The sequence below is a fragment of the Ctenopharyngodon idella genome, chromosome 6 (assembly GCF_019924925.1).
Source record: "Ctenopharyngodon idella isolate HZGC_01 chromosome 6, HZGC01, whole genome shotgun sequence".
Lineage (NCBI taxonomy): Eukaryota > Metazoa > Chordata > Actinopteri > Cypriniformes > Xenocyprididae > Ctenopharyngodon > Ctenopharyngodon idella.
In genome coordinates, this window is record NC_067225.1 from 20,625,597 (window position 1) to 20,653,447 (window position 27,851).

Below are 27,851 nucleotides of genomic sequence, written 5' to 3' on the forward strand. Positions count from 1 at the left end.
GGAGGAGGGCAGTTTGTATGTGTGCATGCGTGTGTGTGCGCGCACACAGACTCATGTAATTTATGCCCAGGCGTCCATGCTTTACTGCTTTCTTAATTCAACTCCTGCTACTATTAATGTAGTTAATGTTAAGATTATATCTATTTTCTGGTGGCTGCTGGGGATTTACGAGGTCCTTTCCTCCCCCACCCGGTCCCCTCAAACACTCAATCACCAGACACAGCCGCACTGCTGACTACACACTCCCACCGCTCTCCAGCTCGCTGCGCCGGACGCTGGGTCACTGCACGGAAGGGTGAGGGGCTAAAGAGCCCCGCGTCTGTCTGATCATGTGTGAGACGGAGAGGGGCTCTGCTCTTCTCCTGCTTGAGCTCTTGGGTGGACTGTGATCGGCCATCTGTGTGCTTGTTTTTGTTAACTAAAAAAAGCCACAACACCAAGAGTCTCTCCTCATTAGGTAAAGCATGTTGTGTAGCATCACATTTGATTCCCTGGGAGCGCATGTACTGGCAAACTGCACATCTTGAATGCACCATGAGTCGCTTTGGATAAAAGCGAATATGTAATGTCTGCCAAATGTGTAAATGTAATAAGAAGGTGGCAGATAGCCATACTCTAAAATACTCTAAAAATAAGCATCACCAACAAATGAATGAATGAAAGAAAGAGAGATGGATCGTTAAAAATCTTCCCTTATCTTCTCTTCCCCCACGCTATCTCTCTCTTTCTCATTTCCCTCTCTCTTGTAATATTTCACAATGCGTCACAGAGGTTCAAATTGAAAATCCCTTGATGAATCAATATTTATTGCAGGCAGCTAAATGAATGGCGGTAAGTCACCACAGCTCAAAGGCAGTCTGAAGCCAAGCACGCATCTCACAAAATCTGCATTACACAAATGAAGCTCTACAAACACACACTCGTTTACCCATTAAAATCCCAAGAGGACTGCCCCAGCAAATCTAAACTGCAAAAAAGTAGTATCAATGGACTGCACACAAAATTGCAAAAATTGGTAACGCTGCATTACAGTATCCATGCTGCATATTGTTAAATATTTTAATTGTTGACAAATACTATTTTAGATTTTAGTGACACATATAAAAAGTGTACAGTATTTTGAAAATGCTGTGACTGCTCACAATTTTCTAGTCAGTGGCTTTTCATCATTTTTTAACCGCCTTTTTTAGAGAGAGACTACATTTAAACATTTGTACTTCTGAAAATAAATTTTTGCAGGACTATTTAAGTGAACTGCAAAAGTACAAATGTTCAAATGTAGTCTTTCAAATAATATGCGGGCATAAAATCTACTTATCTACTTTCTATATTTTACACAAAGTTTTTAGTAGCTGTTCCACAAAGCAATTAGGTTATACTTTCAGTATGATATTCATTAGTTTCTTACTCAGGAAGTGTAATGTAACACAAATGAATTTCAAATTAATCTGAAACGAGCTAGAAACTCAGTTACACCAACAAGAAACATTTCTAAATCCAAAATGTATAGAAACAGTGTTGAATACTTGTGTGCACAAGCCGCTGAGGTCAAAATGTCAGCAAATTTTCAATAATGAGCTCAGATGAGAGTCTGACCTGCAGACCTGTTAATCATCTATTTGAAGAGCAGCTGTTAGACGTCTGAGATCAGTAGTTTTACTAAATCAGGCATAGCAGATAGTCCTTAGCAGGATTATTGCCATTTAAAATTCAATAAACACGTTTAAATAAAAAAAAATAAAAAAAAAGATCATGCTTTATCTCTGAGCATTCACGTCCAACCTAAACGAGAGCAAACACATAAGATACTTATCCTCAAGAAACTACCATAAGCTCGTACGATATGAGCAGGGTTCACTACATTACTAGATTTAAAACCCATGGACATAAACAGATCAACTCTCCTAACTTCCTCTCTCTTCATTAACACAAAGTTACGGCTGCTTAAGCAGCCAATCAGATATTCAGAGTGATATCATGCACCGATACTGCTTGAAAGAACCAGAAAGAGTGAATTTGGTAAGCGCTATCCACTTAAGGCAGTGTAAAGCAATCCTTACTAAGGCAGAACAGACCAGAAAGACAGTAAAAGAGAGCAAGAGAGATAAAAGAGAAGGTTATTTTGTTTAATGTGGCACCGTTCTTAACATATAACACCTATAATCCACACTCTCTTTTTTTATACATGGCTAAGCCAGGGCCACACAGCAGGGGGATTTATGAAGATCATTTTAACTCTGTAGATAAGAGGGGGAATAAAAAATTTACACCCGTACGCATGAGTGCTTCATTTACACCCTTAAGTGAATAGGATTTCTCAGTGGCCTCCTATCAGACTAAAACTAATGCCATACAGACACAGCAGTGACCCCTCTTCCTTTTCTCTGTCTTTCTATAAAACATTCACAATCTAGAAGCTTTGCAAGCTCTCTTAATTTTGCTTTAAAGGCTCGTACTCAGATTCTTTATATCCTTCAGCCATGTCAGACCCTTTTCACAATAGCAATGTTATAACAAGGAAAAAGAGTAACAAACGCATTCTATAATCAAACTGACTCTCTCAAATTTTCAGGACTCACTACCAAATTTTGAAAGAGAGTCTGGTAAACCTGTGCTGTGTGAACGGAACCACACTGGAGAACCAGTCACCTCATATAGTGCAACAGCAAGACACTCTCTTTCGCAAACAAAAAAAATAAAAATTTGAATCGGAACCTGTTCTTCTTCCATCAGCACCACTGTATTGCATGTCTAGGGCATCTATGCAAACTGACAGGAAAAACTTTTGTTGGTCTGCTTTTCCATATCACTTACCGTAGCACTTCTTTTCCATTGTTTTTCTATGTAAAAATCTGCTAGATGGACCTCTTTGATCGTTGCACTCAGGTCTCATTCTAAAAGCATTGGAATGTTAAAATACATTTTTTTTTTATTCCTCTGACCAATGTCTCACATTTTTAAATTTCCAAAAAGGTAAATGGCCCCTTACACTTCCAAAACACTTAATGTTGTTATACAAACAACTATTTCAAGATGCCATTGGCCATTAAAAGCCTCTGTCTCGGTGACTACCCACATGTATACATGAGCATCCCGTAGTACATCTTTATGGTGTAATATTATGGTTCCAGTAATAGATTACCATGACGAGCGGCACCTTCTCTCTGTCATTATCAGCGGTGATGAGGCAGTTAGTTATGGTTCTGTGTGGCATTATTAAGGGCTAGGCGGTTATTTAATGTTTTATTAGGCATTGAGACACTGATAAAAACATTGAATGTCAACCGAGAGGTTTTAATCAGTCTGGTAATTGGTTGTGCCGGACTGAGATTGCGAGCGGGATGCACGCACAAGTGCAAATGCACAATTTATGATAGAATAAAGCCATTGAAATGAGCCTTGTAGAAGAGGAGACAAACAGGAAGTGGATTAAGTGCTGGTCATTTCCACCTCCACCAGAAACGCACCCAATCACTTACCTGGCAGAATGTACTCTCTTGACCCTGTAGGAAAGAGCAGGGTTGTGATGGATTGTATGCGCTCTGCGTGTGTCGATCTTGTAGCGTGTTTTGATGACCCTATGTGATGCTGGGCTTCGCACTGAAGAAGAGGTGGAGCCTGCAAAGGAACAGACAAATCATGGAAGGGAATTAATGGTTGACATGTCACTTTACTGATCAATAATGCTTAATCACCTAATGATGCCTGCATAAGCTATAACTGAGTCATTAGCCTGTGGTTTGCACAAACTCCAGTTAGAGATAGATACTTTTTACATTTCTCACACACACACACACACACACACACACACACACACACACACACACACACACACACACACACAAACACAAAACATTACCACCAGATGCTTTAACACCTATATGTAGTATAAACATGTTTGGTATCTAGATAACTTGCATGTGAAAAATGCATGGAATCACTTTGATCATGAAAATACAATTAAGTGCAAGATGTGCAGCACCAATCGGCCATATACAGTACTGTTTAAAAGTCTTAGACCACCATTAGATGTTGTTAATGTTATAATGACAATATATTATTATTTCTCAGTCTGTTTATTAGAATATAATCATAAAATACAGTAAATGTGTATGCAGTATTAAAAAACAGAAAAAAAAAAAAAAAAAAAAAGACTTCTATAGGCTAAAGTGGCAAGTAACCTCCCCTTACATTTGAGCAATAGCAGCAACCTGGCTATCTTAAACCTAAATGGAATGGAAAAGGACTGGAAAGCCAAGAAAACTTTCAAAATCTGATGAGAAGTTTCTCAGATTTTCTTCTTTGAGAAACTGGAAAAGTCCAGGAGGTCACACTAAATACTGATTTTTGCTTAAAGACAATTTTTTCTTTTTTTCTTTATACATTGTGTGTACATATTTCCTGTATTTTCTGTTTGTATCATGATAAAGACCAAAAAATAAATAATGAATGGTCATTAAAACTTTGCTAAAAGAACAAAGCTGGTGGTGGCCTAAGACTTTTGCACATAACATCATATTGAGAACACTATTGTAATTGAATGTTGTAAATTATTTGTGCTTTAGTTGCCCGTGTTTCAGTGTTGTTGTTGTTACGGGAAGATCACATCCACAACGGGAGTTCTGAGCACAGTCAGTTCACATGCGCATTCACGTTCTTTTGTGCAGATGTAAGTTGTAATATTAAATTGTATATATCTGATTAAATATATCTGATGTGTTTGGTTGAGTTTATTATCCCGCTAGGCAAAGGCTTGAAAATATTTTTCTTTACAAAAAGGGGGGCCCAGCAGAAAAAGTTTGGGTTAAGTATTACCAATTGTGATTTGATCACTGAAATCTCATGATAATGCCAGGTGTAAAGGGTGCCATTAATAGACATAAAAATATGGCACTGAGCACAGACAGAGGCGCAGAGGGTGTCATCTAAACTGGCTCTGTGAGGTCTGAGTCTTCCTACTCTACGGGACACACACATTTAGACATACACCCACTGGCGCACACAAACTCTTCCTCTGGCAGGTGCGCTCCTTAATAAGCTGCACATGGAAAAATGACTGAATAACAAAGGCTGAATTTTTATCAGCCTAATAAATCATATCCGTCTCTCCACCCCAACCCTTTCTTTCCCTCTCCCTCTAAGTCTTATTCCTTATATCATTTCACAGATCCATCAGAGAGGCGGAGGAAAGGATGTGCGGGAGAGAATAAGTGTGGCTTTTATTTATTTATTTCTGTATTCATTTATCCATCATGTTGCTTTATGAGTGGCTGGGCTGAAGTGACATGCATGCATGCGAGCCGAGTAAAAGATGGACTCGGCATGGCAGCTTTCGCTCGTTGCCGCTGTACACCAGAGGTAAAAACCCCAAAGATTTATTCCCAGCAGGTACAATTTAGCATGTTAGACAAGCCAACGGGAGAATGGAATTACTTAAAGATTTTAAGAAAATCAGAGAGGGTTAGTGGAGGAAAAAGACAAAGCAGAAAGGCTTTGGCTGAAACTTTATTTTAATAAACCATGTACAACTGCCTACAAAAAGGTTGTATTTGTTAGCAGATGGTATTTACTTTAAAACTAATTATACGAACGCCGATTTAGCAAGAGTTACATTACAACAAAACATACATTCTCAGTTGTGCTCTTTTAATGTGTCTCAGAATAAGTACACTTGAATGAAGGAAGTAATGAAGGAAGAAAGGAAGGAATGAAGTAATGAAGGAAGAAAGGAATGAGGGAGGAAAGGCATGAATGAAGAAAGAAAGGAAGGAAGGAGAGAAATAGAAAAAGGGATGGAAGGAAGGAAACTGATATAGGAAGGAAGGAAGGAAGGAAGGAAGGAAGGAAGGAAGGAAGGAAAAACAATGAATGAATGAATGAATGAATGAATGAAACCGAAGGTAGGAAAAAAGGACACAAAGTAAAGTAAGGAAGAAAGAAAGGAAACGAAAGAAAGATAGGACAGAAACAAGGAAAGTAAGGATGAATGGGAAGGAAAGAAGACAATATAAATTATGGCAAAAGCAAAAAGTAAACAAAAGCAGATACAAACGTATTGTTTTTGATAATATTCCTTTCCCTGGTTATTTGAACAGTTACTCTTCCTGTGTGCGTTTAATGGCCATTCCATAATGTTACAATAGAAACTCACATTTCCTGTACCAATAGAAAACCTTCCTCCTATTTTTCCCTGTCTTCTACTCCAGGGTGCCCCTCTCCATTTATCATTGGACCCATACACGCACACACACGCCGGGAAATTCATCTTCGACAAACATTTACCAATGATCAAATCTCGGCACAATATGGCCTAGAAATAGAGAACAGCAGAGGGATGTGTACGACTGTACAACTGTGTGTAATATGGAGGACCCTTTATGAGTGTTTATGTGCGCTTTATGTGATGGAGTGTTTGAGCGGTGGAGTATATGACCAGACTGCATAAGTGAGGGAGCAAACACACTTGTGTGTGGGCCTCTGTCAAGGGGTCGTGTAAGTGAGGCTGCGAGATTAGTTGTCTGGCTCAAAGTCACTTTTTCACACACCTCTCATCTGTACCACCGATGTCGGACCTGCCTGTGTCCCAGCGGATGACAAATATGGCTTGTCAGAGAGCTTGTGTCTTACACAGCCAGCCGTATACTACGCACTTCACTGTATTGTTCCACCTTACCTATTGTTTAATGATAGCGCCACAGAATTGATGCCGCCCATGTCTTTGTGCGTGTGTGCGCGGCCGGTTTAGTGTAGAACTGCACGCTAGGTACCAAAGCTGAGGCTATGGTCCCTGTCAGGACACTTTATTGATGTGTGTGCTCGCAAGTGTGTGTATATGTGTGTGGTAAAGGCCTGTCAGTGGCCTATTAGAGGGAAGATTGAGACTCCACTCGGCACAGACTCACTCAACCAACACAACCTGCTGGGCTTTACAATCAGGCCTGGGGACTCATCCATCGCCTGCTGACACACCGGCCCCGCACCCGCGGCTCCTCAGACGGCCGATTATTTACTCAACTCACTTCGGCTTCAGCGCTGCGAGCTCACACCTTTATCTATCCCTCTCTGTCACATGCACAGACTCATTTTTCTGACAGGTTCCCATGTTATTTCTCTGTCTACGCTCTGGACTTTATGTTGGGCTGCTTGGGATAACTGAGTGGTGATATTAATGTTAACAGGAAAAGCACATCTGCATACAGCCAATAAGAGGACTTGGAAATTACATGGTTCTCACCAATTTTAAGGTGGCCATCTTGTGTAGTTCAGCTCTCCCAGATGTGGGAAAGGATGGAAGGCAAAGTAAGGTAGGTAGATAGGTAAGAAGGAAGGAAAGGATTGAAGAAATTTAAGATACAGTAGATAGATAGGTATAAGGAAAAAACTGAGGAAAGTGAAAGTGACATGTGAAGGCCAAGTATTGTAACCCAGTACTCGGAATTACTCGAACCAGCAACCTTACCAGTTACCAGTCTGACTCTCTAACCATTAGGCCATGACTGCCCCTAAAGGCAATGAAAAGAAATGAAGGAAGAACAGGAAAGGAATGAATGAAGAAATATAAATAAGAAGGAAGGAAGGAAGGAAGGAAGGAAGGTAAGTAGGTAGGTAGGTAGGTAGGTAGGAAGGAAGGAAGGAAGGAAGGGAGGGAGGGAGGGAGGAAGGAAGGAAGGAAGGAAGGAAGGAAGGAAGGAAGGAAGGAAGGAAGGAAAAGTAGTAAGAAACAAAAAAAGGAAGAAATAGTCAAAGTTGTTCTTTGATTGACCCGAGTTTGAGTCCTGGCTTGAGCCTGGCTTATGGTCCTTTTTGATCCCGTTCCCTTCTCTCTTTCCCACTTCCAACTCTCTCTGTCCAAATAAAGTTAAAAATGCCAAAAATACAAAAAAGACAGGAAGGAAAAAAGGTGGGAAAGGAAGGAAGACTGGAAGAAAAGGAAATGCAGACATTCAAGTTGCACTCCTTGTCCTAACATGCTCTCTGGAACTGAAATGGAGATACACATAGTGCGACAACTGCTATAATATTTATTTCACACTTTCTGGAATGTTCCCTGCACTCCTCATCAAATGTTATGACAGGGGAGCAGTGACACCCTGCATCCTCTTAGGGATTATCAAGCCGTATCATCTCATGTTCTCTGATCCCGTCTCCAAATTTGACAACTAATTCCGTTTAACAGCAGTTCGATTCTTTACCATTCCATCTCTGTCACATCATTAATCTCATTATTGACAGTGAGAGATACCCCTCCTGCTTCTGCAGCAATCCCCCAGGGTCTCATCCTCTGATTCCCAGTGGGACGGCACAGCTGCCATTAAATGCTTCTTCGGTAAACCAGCAACACTTAACACTGCTATCAAACTAGTGTTAAGGCAGTGCAGAATCTTGTAGGACAAAACAAGTGTAGCTGAAATGGAGTGTGGCATAGCTCCGGAATGCTCTCTTGCCAGGGACTGGATCAAAGGGAATTGTGAGTTGTTGATTACTGCATGGTAAGGATGATTTAGGAGTGGGTGATATACCAGTAGACACGATTAACTGATAGAAATTTGTCAACCAGTAGAGATTTTGGACTATCGTCTCCATTGCGGTTGCACTCATGTGACATTGCTGTGCAGCGTGGTCATGAAAGCTTATCGTTTGCATGTGTTTTTAAGCCTTGAAAACTAAAACACAATAAGAAAAGAGAAGTCAATTCGCTATATGCATGAGCTGTCTGAGAGAAGCATGCACATGCTGCTGCTCATAGAGCCTGTGAGCACTGAACTAAGTTCTTTTTGCCACCTAATTGGGCTTCAATGGTTAAATACACATACTTATGTGTCAAAATGCCCATCTTTGCAAGTATCCTTGTAAACACAGTCATTTATGTCATAAGTGAACATAAATAGTTGAGAAAGAAAAAGCATGAGTAACAGTATATAGGATCCATGCATTCGTTCTTAATTAAACAAGAATGAAGAGCTTTATTTCTTTGTACTATTGTAGTTTGTTGTCCCAATGTTTGTAATTAGTTTCTTTGTTAAGTTAGTTTAGTATGTTTTTTGTGATATTGAAATGGGTGACAAAAATTATGAAATTTCAATGGTATCAAAAATGTTGATGATATAAAAACCTTATTTAAAGCAAAAATAACTATATTGTGATATACAATGCTATTGTGAAATAAAATTACTCATATCCTGATATAAGATTTTGGTCATATCACCTCTAGTCTGATTGTACTCTGCATGCTTTTCTTCCAAGCAATTCTGTCAATGATTGTAAGTGCCTGTGTTATGGGACAGCTGTTTAACAGGCATTCCTGAAACCATATGTGAAGGCAGTGCAATCGTATCATATTTGGCAACAAACACAAGGCCAAATGGAGAGAAGGGGATAAAGTTGAACTCCCCAGTTCGAGGTATAATACCGGGTTAATAATAGAATTAAGCTGAAAGCAGCCATTTGTAACTTGATTGTGCAAGGCTTCCAGTATCATTCGTCAGCACAGGCCACTGATGTCCACGCACAGTGGGTCTCATTCACTAACCACGGGAACACACACATTTATGCGTGAAATCTGTGTACAAACATTTTCATAAACACATCATGTATCAATAACAATCGTACTAAAATTTATTACAAAAAAAAAAGATGTAGCAACAACTGAAACCACATATAAGCAAAAAAGCACATACTCTGGGTGGCCTTATAACCATGTCAAAATGAAATTTCATTAACACATATTTCCTCATATTCAGTAAAAGAGTAAAAGTTCTGGACAAAAATGCATGTGCAGCTACAGCTGGCTAATTAGAGGTTTGTAATCTGGGTTTGTATAAAAGGTGTTTATTGTGTTTGAAATTGAGGATGGCACTCTTGGCATTGCTTGAGGATCTTGATGCGTATGCTCTTTGAAATTGCAGGTTAGTGTAGAACCGCTACTATTCAGGAATTTTTTAAATGAATAAACACCTTGCTGTCAAAGTTAGTATTTTGGCTTTATGTATGGTCAGACACTTGCATGTGTCATTATATTACTATCATTTTACCAAAATAAAGCTTAAATGGAGTTACGAAGTGTTTCAGCAGCGAATGTCGGAGATTTGTGTTTTGTCAGTCATTAATGGCCGTATCTGAGGGAGTAAGTGCATCGCATTAAGTTTTTATGAATTTACAGGTAACAAAAGTTATTGTAGCTGAATGTGGGCATTCAGTTTTTACTGTCGTTTAAAGGCCAATTCACACCGCACAGACAAACAAGTTGGCCGTTTTTATGAAAATAACTGTCATGTTCATACTGCTCCAACAGACACCAACAAACACTGATTGAACACGTTCACTCAAGTGAAAACAAACCCTGACCAACGCCAACAGGGGTAACACACTGACCCAACAAAACCCAACAAATGTGTTTGCTGGCATTTGTCTGTGTAGTGTGAATAGGCCTTAATATATTTGGCCAAAAGCTTGTGTTATAAAGGATGAAGTGTTACGCACAGGCTGTATTGGTTACGACTAGACAGCAAATACCAGACTAAGACACTCTTCTCCGTTTCTCAAATCCATAAAACAATAGCCTTTACACACATCATATTTTGAATAAAGAAAACGCTGTACTTACTCGAACCAGTTTTTTATTTTTATTTACCCTTGCACTGCAAACAAGCAGAGACGGTCTCCAAAATGCGTGCAGGACTTTACGATCGAGGCGGGTGGAGCTTCTATATGAGGTTTACAGACAGTTTGAGGATCCTCTCGAGTTACCAGGTTTTTTCACAAGCTCTTAGTATAAAGTTCAATTCAAGCTCTGGCATAAAGTATAGGCTAAAAAATAATAACATTATTAACTTGTATTTTTTCGCATTTTTCGTTTCCGTTTTTGTGCATACGGTTGCTCATTTAGAATAGTCTAAATTCATTAACATTAGAACCAAGGATAAGAACAAATTCATGCGTATACAAAAATTTCCATGAAAAGTTCTTCTGTGCATATAAATACCAATAATCCATACTATTATTAGTGAATGAGACCCACTGTCTGCATGAAACCCAATTTTTGTCTGCACAGACTTGTGCACAAACAACAGTGCATAGGCAAGAGATTTGAGTGCTCAAAAACAAAGGTCTACTAGTTACTTTGTATGCGCTGAACGCATCCATCCGTGCTGACTGTCAATGGAGTGTACTTTGAATGGCTTGGGCACTCAACTGTGCACTAGACAGAGAGGAACAGAGAAAATGAAGTATACCCAGGTCTTTACAGTTCAATTAAAGGATTAGTTCACTTTGAAATGAAAATTACCCCATGATTTACTCACCCTCAAGCTATACTAGGTGTATATGACTTTCTTCTTTCAGACAAATACAATCTGAGTTATATTAATAATCACCCTGATGCTCCCAAGCTTTATAATGGCAGTGCATGGAAACCACTAGTTTGAAGCTCAAAAAAGTGCATCCATCCATCATAAAGGTACTCCAAACGGCTCCAGGGGGCTAATAAAGGCCTTCTGAAGTGAAGCGATGTGTTTGTGTAAGAAAAATGTCCCTTCCGTATTCAACCTACGAAGAAAGTGTAACGCATCTCGCAGTTCAAAACGCTTACGCTACATCCTACGTCTTCCTTATTAAACTTATGGAAAAAGCGTAACTGACACGACGCCAGTTAGGCTTTTTCCGTAAGTTGAATACGGAAGGCGGTCTGACGGAAGCTAGTTATTTTACTTTATAACCTGTTAAATATGGATATTTTTCTTACACAAATGCATTGCTTCACTTCAGAAGGCCTTTATTAACCCCCCGGAGCTGTGTGGAGTACGTTTATGATGGATGGATGCACTTTTTTCTTTTTTTCTTTTTTTTTTCCTTTTTTTCAAGCTTCAAACTAGTGGTTTCCATGCACTGCCATTATAAAGCTTTGGAGCATCAGGGTGATTATTAATATAACTCTGATTGTATTCGTCTGAAAGAAGAAAGTCTTATACACCTAGGATGGCTTGAGGGTGATTAAATCACGGGGTAATTTTCATGTTAAAGTTAACTAATCCTTTAATAGGAAATCATGGTGTGAGAAGTGACCTTAGGTGCGCTAAATAGGCAAAAAACATATAAAAGTAAAAGTAGTGTCCCTAAATGTGGTATGCAAGCAAACAAGGCTGCGTAATATGGTGACATTTGCTCCCTTAAGACGGGTGCAAGGAATTAGAGGAAGAGTCAGCATATGACTGGGGGGAGGCCACTGCACCCTGACCCAAAATACCAAGATGCCTCTTTTCAATCCTGGCACAAACCACAGAGCTCATCTGAATGTACGTGTATGTGGCTTTTAGGTAAACTGTGCCAACAAAGATCTTTGCCCACCTCTGAGAGCTGTTGTTCAGCCAAGTGTTTATCCATGTGTAATGGACGGGATGTGACCTTGGGAAGTTTTAAAGTGCAGAAATATAAGAAGAGCCCTCTGAGGCTCAAAGGATCCTCTAATGCAGACACGCACATAGCGAGATGGGCAGCAAGACTGTTGATGTACTATGTAGAGAGTACAAGAAGAACCTCCTCACCATGAACCATGGACCAGTGGACAGCTCCATGGTGCCATACCAGTCAAAATCAGGAGAGGCTCAAGTGTCACCCACGAGGCCAGGCCTCATCAGTCATTAGTGTGATGCTATCGTCACGGAAACCAACACCACATTAAAACGCATAAATACTCACCCTGCTTCCACATCAACTGATGACTTGACCCAAGATGGCAGGGACTAATAAGAGCAACACGATCTGCACTGAGCATCCCTGACTGCTTATAAAGCCAGAAATGGACAGTTGACAGTCATAATTCACACGCCTGTTGCAATTTTACTGTGTGTTAACATTTAAGTTACTTTTGGACTCTGTTAGAAGCCTTTCATAGGCCGTCAACACCACAGAGCCCACATCATGGAAATGTTTCCATATTGCTAATGTTTACTCCCTTGGGATTCCAGCATTGCTCTCTCTCTACATGCATGATGCTGTGTGTCACTGCTGGTTAGAGACCGAACAGGAAAAACTTGAATGCGTAATGACACCGGCTTCCTTGTATACTGTACTGTTTTCATCTAGTTATAGCATTAAAGGTATAAATAAGAGATGAAAGGAAAGCATTATGACCTTGCCCTTAGCCTGAGAGTACTGCACTCCTATCAAAACAAAATTGTGCAATAAACCATATGTTTGAAGGGATGATAATTTCTGATAATAATTTCTGGGATTTCGCTTTTTGATTAAGGGTCAAAGAAAAATATGAATGTCTATGATAAAGAAAAAAAAAAAACACCTTTTAAAAACCTTAATTGTATAGCATTTTTAAGAAAAGTTTACTGTAACTATCAAATAAAAAGTGAAAAGTGGAGTGCCTGCAACCCCTTCAGCCGTGACTTATTCACGATACAGCACTAGCCTCAAGTAGCCTACCTTATTGCTTTTATAAAATGGTCACCACACAATACAAATATTAAAGCAAAAAAATATATGTATTAATGCAACTATGAAGTAAAATCACTAAAAGCCTTCCTTCCGCCGGAAAAAATAGTCTCTGACCGTGAACAGCAACAGAAGTTACATTATTACGCCATTAGATGGCGGCAAAGACTGTCTTTATGAATGAGTCACTCAGTAGCGAATACTTTTATATTGAAAAGACTGAATTGTTGTGAACACGGAAAAAGACGCAACTGACAAATGCTTTGACTAGCGCTGTCAGTCACGGGAAAACCCCTTAACTGTTAAAAGGAAGACATTTAAACAGATTTTTTTTTTATTATGAACATTAGGACTAACCTGAAGGAAAATGCTAAATCTGAATGCAGGTAATAAACTCACTCACTCTATCTCTTTCTCACAATGCTCTTCTACATAATACAGTAAGCTTCAATGAACAATAGTGAGAACAAACAGTTTACGTTGCTAAGAGTGGTTGCTAAGGGTGCTGTGTAGTGATACACAGAACTGTTGGGTGTATGCGGTCATAGCCGTGGAAAAACCAAAAAAAAAAAAAACCAAAAAAAAAAAACAGCTATTGACCAATCAGTATCAAGGACAGGAATTAACCATTATATATATATATATATATATATATATATATATATATATATCTCAGAAGTCATCAGAAGAGGTGAAACTCATCAGAAGAAGTGAAGTGAAGTGACCACTTGTATAAACTGCATTTTAATATTTTTTTTTTAATAAATTAATTAATCTGGACAAAAATAAAAGCAACATGTCATTGACCCATAACCTTATCAAAATTACATGGAGTCCCATGAGACTCACTCACATTTCAAGGAAGTGCCTCAGGGCTTTTACTAAGGTCAGCAGAAACAAGTGTTTGTCAGTTAAGCCAAAGATTCAAAAAGTTACAAATATATGGCATGTGTCTATTGCACAGGGGTACTTATGAAGGTTAAGTGCCCTGGGACCCAGCACACAATAAAGCACTTGGGATCTGAAACACTGCCCATCACAGCTGAGAGCTGTTTATCTTTTGAGGGATTGAGGCATGTTTATAAAAACATGCGAGCATGAGTGTCTAAAGGAGAGACACTAAAATAGGGATAACAAATTTAGAAGACAGCAGGCTATACTACATATCAACGGGTGTGATTATGCCATGTGCTGACAACAGATCTGCATATATTTCACAGAATGAACACGGGTAACGTACATGTGTGCATTTATGTCGTGTACACGTCCTGTGTGGTGACAGAGCGAATAAACTTGACTGATGCATTCTGGGTTAAGTGAGTATGTCCACTGAGAGCAGAAGACGCTCTCACAAACTCTAACATACACTTCACCTGTCAGCCACCTGTCCGCCACCAAGGGCACCTAAAAGTCTGGACAAAACCCTGGGCGGCATTCTCCTTGCAGGGCGTCGTTAATCACTGGGTGTGAATAAGTGTGTTGCTAAAATGAGTTGGTGTTTGGCTGTCCATGCTCAATCAAGTCTGAGCATTCGACTGACTAAAAAACTTGGGTTCCACTCACTGAGTGAGACATTGAGCGTGACCGAGCAGTCACTAACCCTGCACATCTGAGTGTCGATGGCTCCCTGAGTGACTTATGGAGGTCGTGAAAGTGTCATTGTGGTAAACACTCACCTAGTAGGAGGGGCAGAAGCTTGAGATGGTCATGTTGAGGGCTGTGTTTCAACTAAGGAGGATCGTAAATTATGGCCATTGGACCCAATGAGACCTGCAATGATGCCTGTTCATTTTTGGAGATCGGATTATTATTCACAAATTTGAAAATCAACATCAAACATCAATGGTTCTCAAAATCACTGATACTCGCTGCAGCATGTCTTGAGCTACCACCATAGCTACAACAGAGGAAAAGATTACAACTTTTGGGCTGTTCCTCACACAAAGCTATCATATTGTTTCAGGAATAGGGCTGCAACTAACAATTATTTTGATAATCAATTAATCTGTATATTACTTACTTAATTAATTAATTAATTAATTCTTTGTTTAATCTGATTAAAGAGCCAGATTTTACAAATATATATAGACTTTTATGAATGTATGTACACTACCTTTCAAACGTTTGGGGTCGGTAAGAACTTTTATGCTCACCAAGGCTGCGCTGATCAAAAATACAATATTGTGAAATATTATTACAACTTAAAATAATATTACTATTTATTATTTTAATTTCTAATACTTTTTATTTTAATACTATATTTAATAATATTTTATTATTATTATTATTATTATTATTATATGTTAAAATGTAATTTATTCCAGTGGTGGCAAAGCTGAATTTTCAGCAGCCATTACTCCAGTTTCAGTGTCACATGATCCTTCAGAAATCATTTTAATATGCTGATTTGCTGTTCAAGAAACACATTATTATTATAAATGTTCAAAAAACAGTTGTGTTGTTAAAGGTTTAGTTCACCCAAAAATGAAAATTCTGTCATTAATCACTCACCCTCGTGCCATTTTACACCCGTAAGACCTTCGTTGATCTTCAGAACACAAATTAAGATATTTTTGTTTAAATCCGATGGCTCCGTGAGGCCTACATAGGGAGCAATGACATTTCCTCTCTCAAGATCCATAAAGGTACTAAAAACATATTTAAATCAGTCCATGTGAGTACAGTGGTTCAATAATAATATTATAAAGCGACGAGAATATTTTTGATGCGCCAAAAAAAAACAAAATAACGACTTATTTAGTGATGGCCGATTTCAAAACACTGCTTCAGGAAGCTTCGGAGCGTAATGAATCCACTTTTATGGTATTATATGCTCTTTTGTCATTTTTGGGGTAAACTATTCCTTTATTTATATATATATATATATATATATATATATATATATATAAGAAAAAAAAAAAAGGCAGTTGTGGTTGCCAGAAATTTACTGCAAAAAATGCGGTAGCAACATTTAAGGTTTTACAGATTTAACTTAAAGTTGCAGTCCGTAAGTTTTGCCTCTTTGTTGCCATCTCTGTTTGAAACCTGCAATTGCAGTTATTTGTGGAATTATCATCTTTACACGGGATGTGCATCGGCATGGCTCCTCAGAGTGGATGAATCTAATGTTTGCTGTCAGTCACCACACTAGTGTGGATACTGTACTTTATAGGGACTAGCTGGGACTCCTCCTTTATGTAAACAGACGTGACGCAATGATGCAAAGACGTGCAGTGGCATGCTCAAATTTCCCACGGAGTCCCACCAGTACCACTCTGATTAGAACACATTATCACAAACTTACCGTTGTGAATCAGGCTAAGGTATGGAGTGATTTTGAACACTAGCTGGCAATGTACTTGCTCAAAAATTGATTTTTGGATACATTTTAACCAAAAAAGTTACAGACTGCAGCTTTAAATTTACAGTAAAAAACATATTTCATTAACTGATATGTTAATTTACCAACCTAATGAAGTACTAACATCTGTTTTGTACCTTTGTAATTCACTGACAACCACCAATAACAAATGGTGATGAGAAAGTCACATGATGAATCAAAGCTCATCACAAGCAGCTTTTCCACAAGCTGAGAAGGTAGATACAGAAGGTGCACAGTGTCATTCACACAAACACTAAACACCATCATGGTAACATGACACAACATTAAAAAAAATGCAATAAACATTAATTTAACAGCATTAGATGTAACATAAAACCCTTATGTACATAACTGATTAGGAAAAAAATAAGAAAAACTAAGAAGAAACAGTTATTTCAACAAAAATACATCAAATGTAAAGTGTCACGCAGGGAATTCTGGGAATGTCAATTTACGTATTTTTCACTGTAAATTGTACAATGACTTGTTCTTTTTCACTTCCAAAAACATACATAGGACGGAAACTTTCTTTTAACAAATTAACTTTTTTTTTTTTACCGTAGCATTTTTAGTCTTTCACCATTAAAATCACAATTTTTTACAGCATCAGAATTATCCTTCAATTACCCTACCATAATACACAAAAGGTGAAGAAAACTAAATCATCAAGCAGCTAAATCCACATTCAGCTCACCAAAGGTTCACAGGGGAAAGGTCAGTGGTGGACTGCCAGGTTCGGTTAGTGCAAAGACCTGTCTTTACACCTAGACCTTTAAGTGTCAAGCAGGTGTTAAGAAGACAGAAAGTACTTGACGTTATAGTGTCCCTCTCGTCTCAAGTCCCTTCACATCTCTTCATCAATTCACACTCCTCCTTCCGCTCTAACTGGCATTGATGCCAGCAGCTGCTGTAAGCTTTAATTGGTCCCTCTGGGTAAGGCTGGCACGAAGGGGAACAGGCATCTGTTCAGAGTGGGCAAAGAGGAGGGCACCTAACCGCTGGAGCAGCTGCCCTCAATGTCACCAGGACAACAGCAAGGGCGTTGAAAAAGGATAAGCCACTGACCTTCAGTTTATCCACATGGCTAACCTCAGACGTGTCATTCGGGAGGAGTTACTACCAGATCTCTCACCAGAATACCCACCAGGCATAGGATCTGTGCCAAGCAATGACAAAATCTACAACCTTTTCATAATAGTGAAGGCAAAAGGAGAGGGAGGGAGCAAGAAAGAGTGACAGTGTCCCATCACTGTTGTAAGCTAAGAGGCTTCACCTCAAACTTTGGTCATTAATATCCACAAACTCGTTAAGTGGAGAATGCCATGAAAGGCGATCTGGGACATGACAAGTGCCCTGGCATGGAAGGGAGAGGGACAAATCAGTGGTGCTTAAAATAGGCCAGGTGGTATTCACTAACCCTAACCACAGAGCTGCATTAAGGAACACTATCGTTTAGACCATAAAAAGATCTTATTACACATCACACAATCAGTTAACAAGTGTCTTTAACACTTTAACTCAATATGCAGCATGAAATAAGATAATATTTTTATTTGATATCCCCTCCTACACTCATTCCTGCACAGTCCTGTTGTAAAAAAAGAGAATAAATTGTGTTTCTCTCAATGATTTCTTATAATCTGCTGGCAGTGCTCCATGTGAAAAGGCCATGACTTGTGCAACATTAGATTGGGTGACGGCTGCATGCCACAGGACTTATGATGAGACAGTCTGACTATATTTATTAAACAGCTCAAATATAATATTAATTAATGATGTATTAACCTCACAAACACAAAAATCAACAACAAATATAATATATATATATATATATATATATATATATATATATATATATATATATTTTTTTTTTTAAATTCTAAAAAGCTTCATTTGATCTTTTTTTTTAATGCAAGAAAATAGGGAAAGTAAGAATTTGATGATTCTACCAACATAAAGCACAGCAGTGACGTGAGGGAAGGAAAACGCAAAACATTTAACCACTGAAGCCACTAGTGTTTAAGAGCGATTGACCACTACACATAATCAATATAACGCAGTCCACTGTCCTTAAAAGCGTGACTCTTCCACCTCAGTGCTTCACACATGGGATCTGCTGTCACTTTTTAAATATACAGATGGTCCCAAAATTGCGAATAAATGCTTTAGTCTGCCTGACTATCAGTCTGTGTCAGGCAAAAATACACCATACAGCACTGATCAATAGTGTACCATTTGCCAGCTTGATAGCAGAACCATGTAACATAGTATACTCTACATATACAATATACCTAGATTTAAGTAGTCTTTTACATTATATCTCTGAAGATTACTGTGATGGTGTCCCAATGCCAATCTAAAAGAAATAATAGAGGTTTTTACACATATTACACAGTTCTTGCTGAAGTTTTTTAATAAGAAATGGTCAAAGAGTTATTTTCCTTTGATTGAGAAATTCTATTTTTACATGTAGCTATATGCCATTATAGCCAAAGCCAGAATATAACCAGCCTTATTGTGCATCTGTTAAAGATTGATATGATTTATAGAAATGAAGGAAGATCATATGTCTGAATCAGAGTCAGAGTCATGTGTCTGAATTTGTTAGTAGCAGTAGCTCATAGACAGTATATTTGCAAAGCCTGACCAGATAAGTGACTATCACTGACCAGGATGGAACCAAGGTTGCTCTACAGCCACCCTGACAGGAGACAAACTAGCTATTTCCCACAGAGCAACTCACCGGGGACAACAGAAAATGAACTGGCCCTGATCAATACCATCCAGCTCCTCTCTCTCCCTATCTCTGTACTTTGGTGCTGCTCTCAGAGGAAACAAAAAACAAATGCACACATACTATAACACACAACATGATGTGCAAAACCACATATAATTATGTCACACCAGAGCTACATAGAAAAAAAAATGGGTTTCTAATCTTTTAAACCAGAAATGTTAAGGAATTTCTTCTCATAAATTAGACAATCACAATCTGTAAAAACAATTGGTTTTCTACATTAAAGTTCACCCAAAAATGAGAATTATGTCATTATTTACCACTATTTACATGTATGTATTGTGATGTTTCTCCAAATCTGTATGACTTAATATATTAAAAAAAAAAAAAAAAAAAAGAAAAGAAAAGAAAACACAATGCCAGTTTGGAATAACATGAGAGTGAGTAAATGACAGATCTTATTTTTTGGGGGTTGAACTATTCCTAAATTTTAAAGGAATGCATATACATCAGTAAACTTTATTATATGAGAGACACCAATATACTTTAAAAGGTGACAAAGACTATCTTTAGATCACAATCTCTAAATTCCCATGTGTGTATGTGTGCTTCATGTCTTGCTCTAATTACTGAGACTCTTTATTTGGATGGTGCATAAGTGTGTGGGATATGCGATTGCTGTCAACAGAGAGAAACGCTGTAAGTGCACAGGTGTGGGAAAGACCCTCAACACCATTCTCAGCCAGAGACAGACACACTATTGCCATTCACACTGCCACTCTGGGACATGTTTGTCCCATGTCTCAACAATCGGTGTAAAGAAACTTGTTTATGGAAAAAAATGTGTAAAGTTACTTCGGAAGATAAATCTCCTAAAGGGTACAACAGATGAAGCTTCAGTCTGTACTGTTCAGTATGTACTGACCAAATCATCAAGTGGTTTAAATGACCAATGGGGTCTTGTAAAAGGGCTCCCTCTGCAGGTGATGATCAGTAATGAACAAAAAAGAAAAGATCTCTCATACCTTAAACCTTAGCAAACAAATACTTTTTTTCCCCTCACTAAGTATTAATAACAATGTTTGCCACAACTAAGCCTTGATACAAAATAACTTTCATATTTGGTACTGGATATAATAGAACAATACAGTGTATTGTACAAATACAGTGTTTTCATTTAGAAAGAGAAGCTTAATTTCAAAAGATGAGTAAGGACATCAAAAAGAAGAAAATTACACCTAAAACAAGGCTGAATGTAGTGGGTCATTTAAAGTGCAGCATGGAGACAGTGAGCATAAAAAGAAATGGATAACTAACTAACTTTGGGACACTCAGAGAAATGAAAGAGGATCTGCAATTGTTTTGGCAGATTTCCCTGACCTAGTCTGTGCCGATGACGTCTGCATGGTGGGCGGCGAACTGATACAGGTGCAGAAATAGCAGCTGGAATCATGTCCTGAGACAGATGCAATGATTTTGCCAATGGGAATAAAACAAATAGATGAGCTACATTTGTCACAAAATCTGTAGCACACAGTTTGCCTTTTAAAACGTGTTAAGAGAGATGGAGGCAATGGAATCGGGAAATGATATATGTCCGACTTAAACCTCCACCCCACTGAACGGGCAGGGAGTAAGGACTCAAGGCAAAAAATGTACACAAACCCATACTGTAATATGCCCTTCCTGCTAAACTTGCCTCAATTACTCTCTCAGTTCAGAGCAAAGCTTACTAATTGAATACGTTAAGCATTAATTATGTAGCCTGAGTGGGAGCCTATAAAACTATACCCAGCAGATCGATACTGCAGGAGTGGAATTAGCAGTTATCTTAAAGTCCTTTAACAACAGTGCAGGTTGACAGACCAACACAAACAATCATCCATAATTAAACGCACACTCACACAGGAAAAGCATGCACGCACACACAAATACATGGTTATTGTTGGTTTTGTTTGGATTTTTGAGGATCATGCAACCTGTCCATGTTGTCATAGGTCTTATCTGTCTAACTTAACAAATGGCAAATCAAAGGATATTTAAGTATTTTTCTGATTTTTAATAAGCCTGTTTATTTATTCAATGCTTAATTATGTGGTTAGTATTTTTGGGTCATGACCCTCCAGTTGAAAACCACATTCAGTTTTAGTGAGGCTCCAGACAGTACTTGTGTACTCATTGTCAAGGAGAATAATACCACGTATGTATAACATTCATATTTGGTATCTAAAATAGTATTAGTTTATCTCTAGTGCGTTTATTTTACTTACACACACTACAGTGTACTTATACAACTATCTTTGTGACGACGGACAAGTGAGTAAAGTGAGGACATTTTGGCCAGTCCTCACTTTCTGAGAGCCCTATTTTTGCAATTTAGTTTGGCCCTTTTGTTTGAGCCTCAAGACTTGTTTTTTGGGATAAGGTTGTTATTACGTTAAGGGTATACTTGTGTACTCATGGTATTAGAGTGTTTTAACATGTATGGGTTTATGGTAAGGTTTCAGTTTAAGGCACTTAGTTGTGATGGGTAGGGTTAGGGTATAAGGAGCTAGAGATTGCATTGTGTCAATGAATGTCCTCACAAAGACAGATGTCAAAACTGGTTAATCTACATATAAATTCATGGTAATACATTAGAATGTTTAAGTAAAAAAAACAAAAACTTTTTTGATTAATTGTATACAATAAAAAAAAATTTATTGCCGTTTTGGTTCATCAATTAATGCCCCACGTAAAATCTTGGCCCTGAAGCAGAACAAGCTGAGAAGCACTGCATAATTACAATTATTATAATTGATATATTAATTGATATATTAATATAACAAAACTGACACAGAACAGAAGTTTAAAATAAACATTTGGATGAAGAGAAAGTGAAAGAGAAAGCTGGGGGCCTTCCATTGACACATCACTCGCTTCCCAGATTTCATCTGTCCATCCGTCTGTGAGCTTTGTGTGTTAAACAAGCTCCCACACATTTCCCAGGATAACGCACACACAGCCTGCGGTTTTAAATTTGGACAGCCACCTGTGAGGATGACTGAGATAGCTTGTTGGTGTAGCCTGTGTGTGTGTGTGTGTGTGTGTGTGTGTGTGTGTGTGTGTGTGTGTGTCTGTGTGTGTGTGTGTGTGTGTGTGTCTGTGTGTACAAAGGGTTTACGGAGCTTACTTGGATAGGGGCAGTTGAGCCAGAGAACTTGCATGCCAATCGTGGCCAGGAGTCTCTAAGAGGTCTGAAGGTACTTAACTGCTCCCCTGAGAGCAAAATAAAGACTGAGACCGAGTAAGAGTGGGGTGGGGGTGGGGGTGGGTGGCATAGAAAAGGGATGTGATGGAGCGAAACTTAGGACTGTGCAAAAGAAGCCCATCACAAAGAGAAAAAAAGCCTGAACAGGGACTGGGTCAGACACTAATAACAACAGGGAAAGAGAAAGGCGACTGAAGGGATGCCTGCATGGTTTGCTGGCTTACTTCTCAAGCCCAGAATAGAGCGTGAGCTCCGATGTCTGGCCCACTGGAAAGTTGAGAGTGATTAGGGTCGGGTTTCCCAGTTCACCCCTCCGTCATGGGCCATGGGCCAGGTGGAGCGGACTGTGGGTTTGGGAGGTATGTGTGTACTCTAGCCCCTGGATGGCCTTTCTGGCCAGAGTACAGCTACAGCCAGCCAGTTAATTAGGAGAATTTCATCACTCCCTCATAGAGAAGGAAAGATAGAGGGAGAGGAATGGACAGAAATATACCATTAGCCTATGGACACAGAAGTTGATTCAAGTCCATATGTAAGGCGTTGAGAGTAACACAAGCTCCAGTTGAATTGAACTGCGGTTGTTTTATTGACATCCCCTATTGATTGTTTAGATTTTCCCTTTTCTTTTCCACAAGCCGTGTAATTCATACGTGCAGTGAAATGAAGCAATTCTAGAATATCCTTAGGGCCACAGGGTCAAGTTTGTTTATCGTAAACAAGTCAGTCACTCTCTTCACACACTGTGGAGTGGAAGTACATAATATTTTGCATGTGGGAATACAATATGGACACTACCATTCAAAAAATTGGGGTAAGTAAGATTTTGGATTTTCAGATCATGTTCTTGAATTAAGTCACTTATGTTTAGCAAGGTTGCATTTATTTGATCAAAAAAAAACAATTAATGTAATTTATTCCTGTGATGGTGAAGCTGAATTATCAGCAGATATTACTCCTGTAATTACTGAACTGGGTGTGAACTGAATAAAGGACTCAAACAGGACTGACAACAGTATGCTGCTGTGGTGTGAACGTGGCCAGTGGTTGTGGGTTTTTTTAAAAAAAAACATTATTTTTCAAATTTAGTTTGGTCAGTAGTGGCACAGAAAATGACACTTCAGAGTAAGAGTCACAGCTTTAAGAGTCAGTTTCATGGGCTTGTGGGTTTGTAATTGACAACTTGGAAAGTAACTTGGCAACTTGGTAACTAGGAACTTGGACAGAATGAACAAGGCAGATCAAAGGCCAAAAACTGCACCAGTAAGACTGCACCAGTTAAGGTGGTGTAAATGGCTATACTATGACTGCAAGAACTGTAATTGACTGCGATGTGTTGAAACGGTTCTTGGATATGGTTACTAAAAATGATATGAACATATGTGGGCTCACATAACCACAGCCGAAAATATAAATGGATATTAATCAGTCTACTTAATTCTTACACTTCCTCTTCTTTCTTTATACACCTGTCTTTCACCAGTCATCAGCATATTCTCTCATATCATAAATGAACTAGTGATTTTATTATACATTGCAGAATTTAGAACAAAAAATAAATGTAGAAATTATAAGTCAATTATTAATCAACTTGGCTACAAAGCAAGTTGAAAAACTCAAGGCTGGAATACACTACACAACTTTTAAAATATGAACAGATTTGAAAACACTAGGCATCATACACTTTATAAATGGCTGACTTTCTAGTTGTTCCGAACACAACAAACCCGCGCAGAAACATGCCTCATTGGTAGGTGAAGTATGACAAATAAAAACAATGTGTTAAAAGATTGGCCTTAAAATTCTCTGACTGGATGCAATCATAGTCTGAAGCTAAAAGTCTGTTACTATGTGATTTTTTGTGATAACTATCATCTCTGACTGCCCGGAATCTGCAGACTCTGACTTTTGGCAATTAGCATCAACATGTTCAGACTGCAAATCAAGGAGGAAATATGGACAAAAGTTATGTGTATTCCAACCATTAGTTACATTGTTAAATTGTACAGAAGCTAATAGTTTTTATAAAAAATAATAACACTGATATTCTTAATCCTGTTAAAAAATTGGCCAAGTTGTCAAGTGACCAAGTTTCCTTGTAAATTTCAACACAGTGTGAAAACATACCATAGGAAAAAATCATGGGTCACCCTTGAAGAGTTAGGTAGTTGAGTAGAGGTTCAAGAAAACCATCAGAGCAAGTGAATGATGTGTTAACTAGACTCTTTTTCTGGAAGCACAACCCCCCTGTAAACATGACCTCTGTGGCTTCATCAGAAAGCACTGCCTTACTGGTTTGAAGTGAGGCCTGAAGACTTTAAGCCCAAAGTATACTTTGGCTGTCTACGTTCTGCAGAAGTCTGCACACACTGTCCACGTGCAGCCCAAGTTTTGCAGATGGTGCACGTACAACAGCACATGTGCGAGTGACTTGAGCGCTTGAAAATAGATCAAATAGAAAAATAGAAAATAGTGCAAATCAGAAATCAATTTTCACTCACGGCCAAAGGACTATACTTTTAACTGTGCGCGAGACGGAGTGGAAAACGGAAAATGAAGTATACCAGGGCCTTTAATGTTCTTCTTTCTAACCCCTCCCAGTAGACAACCTCTGACCCCATGAGCCTGACCCACTTCAATCCAATCCACCCTCCGAGAGGGCCAAAAAGCCTCATTATAGATGTGTTTGGCTGGCCTTAGACCGCAATACCAATTTACTATGATTATTATGGTAACACTTCACACCGTGTGGACAGATGAAGGGTATGTTGGGGGGCTGCTAAGATCAGATTACTGGAAAAGGGAAACTTAAAGGGCTTGGGCAAGAGGTAATATTATAACGTGCCATTTGTAGGAAACTTGCCATCTTAAAACAACTAAGTGAACTTTATGTTGTGCTACATAAGACTGATATAAAAGCAAAAAAGTGTTCACGTGTCCAAAAAGTACACTTAAATAACAGCAAAGGGAGCTGTTTGGTCAAAATATTAATTTAAAAAAAGTTTGAAAATAAAACAAAATATGCATTATTATTATTATTATAAATATTATTTTTTTATATACAGTACCTGTCAAAAGTTTAGAAACATTACAATGTTTTAATGTTTTTGAAAGAAGTCTCTTATGCTCACCAAGGCTGCCTTTATTTCATCAAAAATACAGTAAAAACAGTAATAGTGTGAAATGTTATTACAATTTTATTATTACATAATTTATTACATCATTCCTGTGATGACAAAACTGAATTTTCAGCATCATTAATCCAGTTTTTTGTGTCACATGATTCTTCAGAAATCATTCTAATATGCTGATTTGCTGCTCAAGAATCATTTATTATTATTATTATCAATTTTGAAAACAATTTTTGCTGCTTAACATTTTTTGTACACATTATACACATTATTTTTTAAAATAATGTGCGTGTATGTGTGTTATATATAATTTATTTCTTATAATTAAGAAATAATTATATATTCCTTATAATAATAATAATAATAATAATAATGTATTTCTTTTTATGGCGATTACTGGACAGTGTTATAGATGTACAGCAATTAGTTATCACTACAGAAACTAGATGACAATCACACATGCCAATATTAATTAGTCAAGTAAAGCTATATTTGGACTGACACTTCACAAATAAATCATAAAAATAAGCATGTTTTTTAAGTCCCAAGAACCTGGACACATACCCACACAATGCATGCGTTGGAGGAGGAAAATGGCATGTATGTTCTTAAATAATTAGCAGGTGTGTCCTGTTTAAAGTTTCTGATTTATTCTGTCCCTTGGGTTACTGGAGACCCCTCAGGATACCAAGAAAACATTTACCCCCAAAACAGGGAAGGAAAGAGTGTAAGTACAGTGTCCCGTTTCACTGGAGTTTAGATTACACTTTTCATCACTTAGCCTTCAACTGCTGGCACAAACACTCAACAAATGATCTCACACACCAACCCTTTACTGCTTAAACACAAAACCAGTTCCACTGTGACTGTGCACAAACAGTTTGACAATAAACACATTTTCTATTTCTGCTGTCCTTATACATTTTCCATGTAAGCGTATATTAGATGCACATTTCAAAGTTCCACTTAATCTGCAGGTGCTCACATGCAGTTTACACATAAGCGCAGGGGACGGGTGTGCCTGGCAGGTGGCTGTTAGTTGCGTTGCTGCTTGGGTGTGTCACGCAAGGCCGAGCCGTGAGAAGCTTTAATTATGGCCAGCTGACAGTTTGACAAGGGAGCAGCCAGAGGCCTGGGGCCCTGCCACCAGAGGGGAGAGGAACAAGGCACAAGAGCACTGGATAATGTCTCTCTATGTCTGTCAGTGACTGTACACGAATTACACACTGGGAATCCATGTCGAGCACAGAGGTCTTTTGGTTAAACAGTTTGAGGTTGATCAGTTGTCCTATGGTTGTATACTGGGTGTTACTGTGGTATGCTACTGCAATCTCACCAAATGATTTGTAAACATCTATTTATATACAGAAGCTGCCCTTCTAAATTATTGTCTGTGCTCCATGATGCCCATTGCCAAAATTACGTGGTCAACCAGTTACATTCTTCTGATTTTTGAATATCTTATATCAGTTAAATATGTTTAACTTAAGTTTTAGACTAATAATGTATTAATATCCACTCTAAATGTTTTTTTTTTTTTTGTATCTGTGCATGTCTAAAATGTAGTAATACTGTATCAATGAGATGTCAATCAGCACACATGCATTAAGACATAAGTACATAAAGTTTTGCAAAAAATAAAAGAATAAATCAAATATGAACAACAAAAGAATACATAAAATAAATCATATGTACATTACCATTCCAAGTTTTGGTGGTTGGTAAGATTTTTTTTTAGGGATGCACCGATATGATATTTTGGGGCCGATACCGATACCGATTTTAACAAACAATTATTGGCCGATACCGATATTTGTCACTTCCTATCTTATGTGAAAATTTGTCATCAAAATAGATAGTATTTTGATCATGTTTTAAATAAGCAAAGTTCAAAAACACCTGCATTAAAATATA

General features: G+C 38.3%; 1 protein-coding gene across 1 annotated transcript in view; it reads right to left on the reverse strand.

Moving 5' to 3' along the window:
- zc3h3 (zinc finger CCCH-type containing 3) overlaps positions 1-27,851 on the reverse strand; it is a 72,478-nt gene that overhangs the window by 30,313 nt on the left and 14,314 nt on the right. The window contains exon 4 of the mRNA XM_051896690.1: positions 3,480-3,618. Coding sequence (XP_051752650.1) covers positions 3,480-3,618 — 139 coding nt within the window. The remainder of the gene's footprint in view (positions 1-3,479; positions 3,619-27,851) is intronic.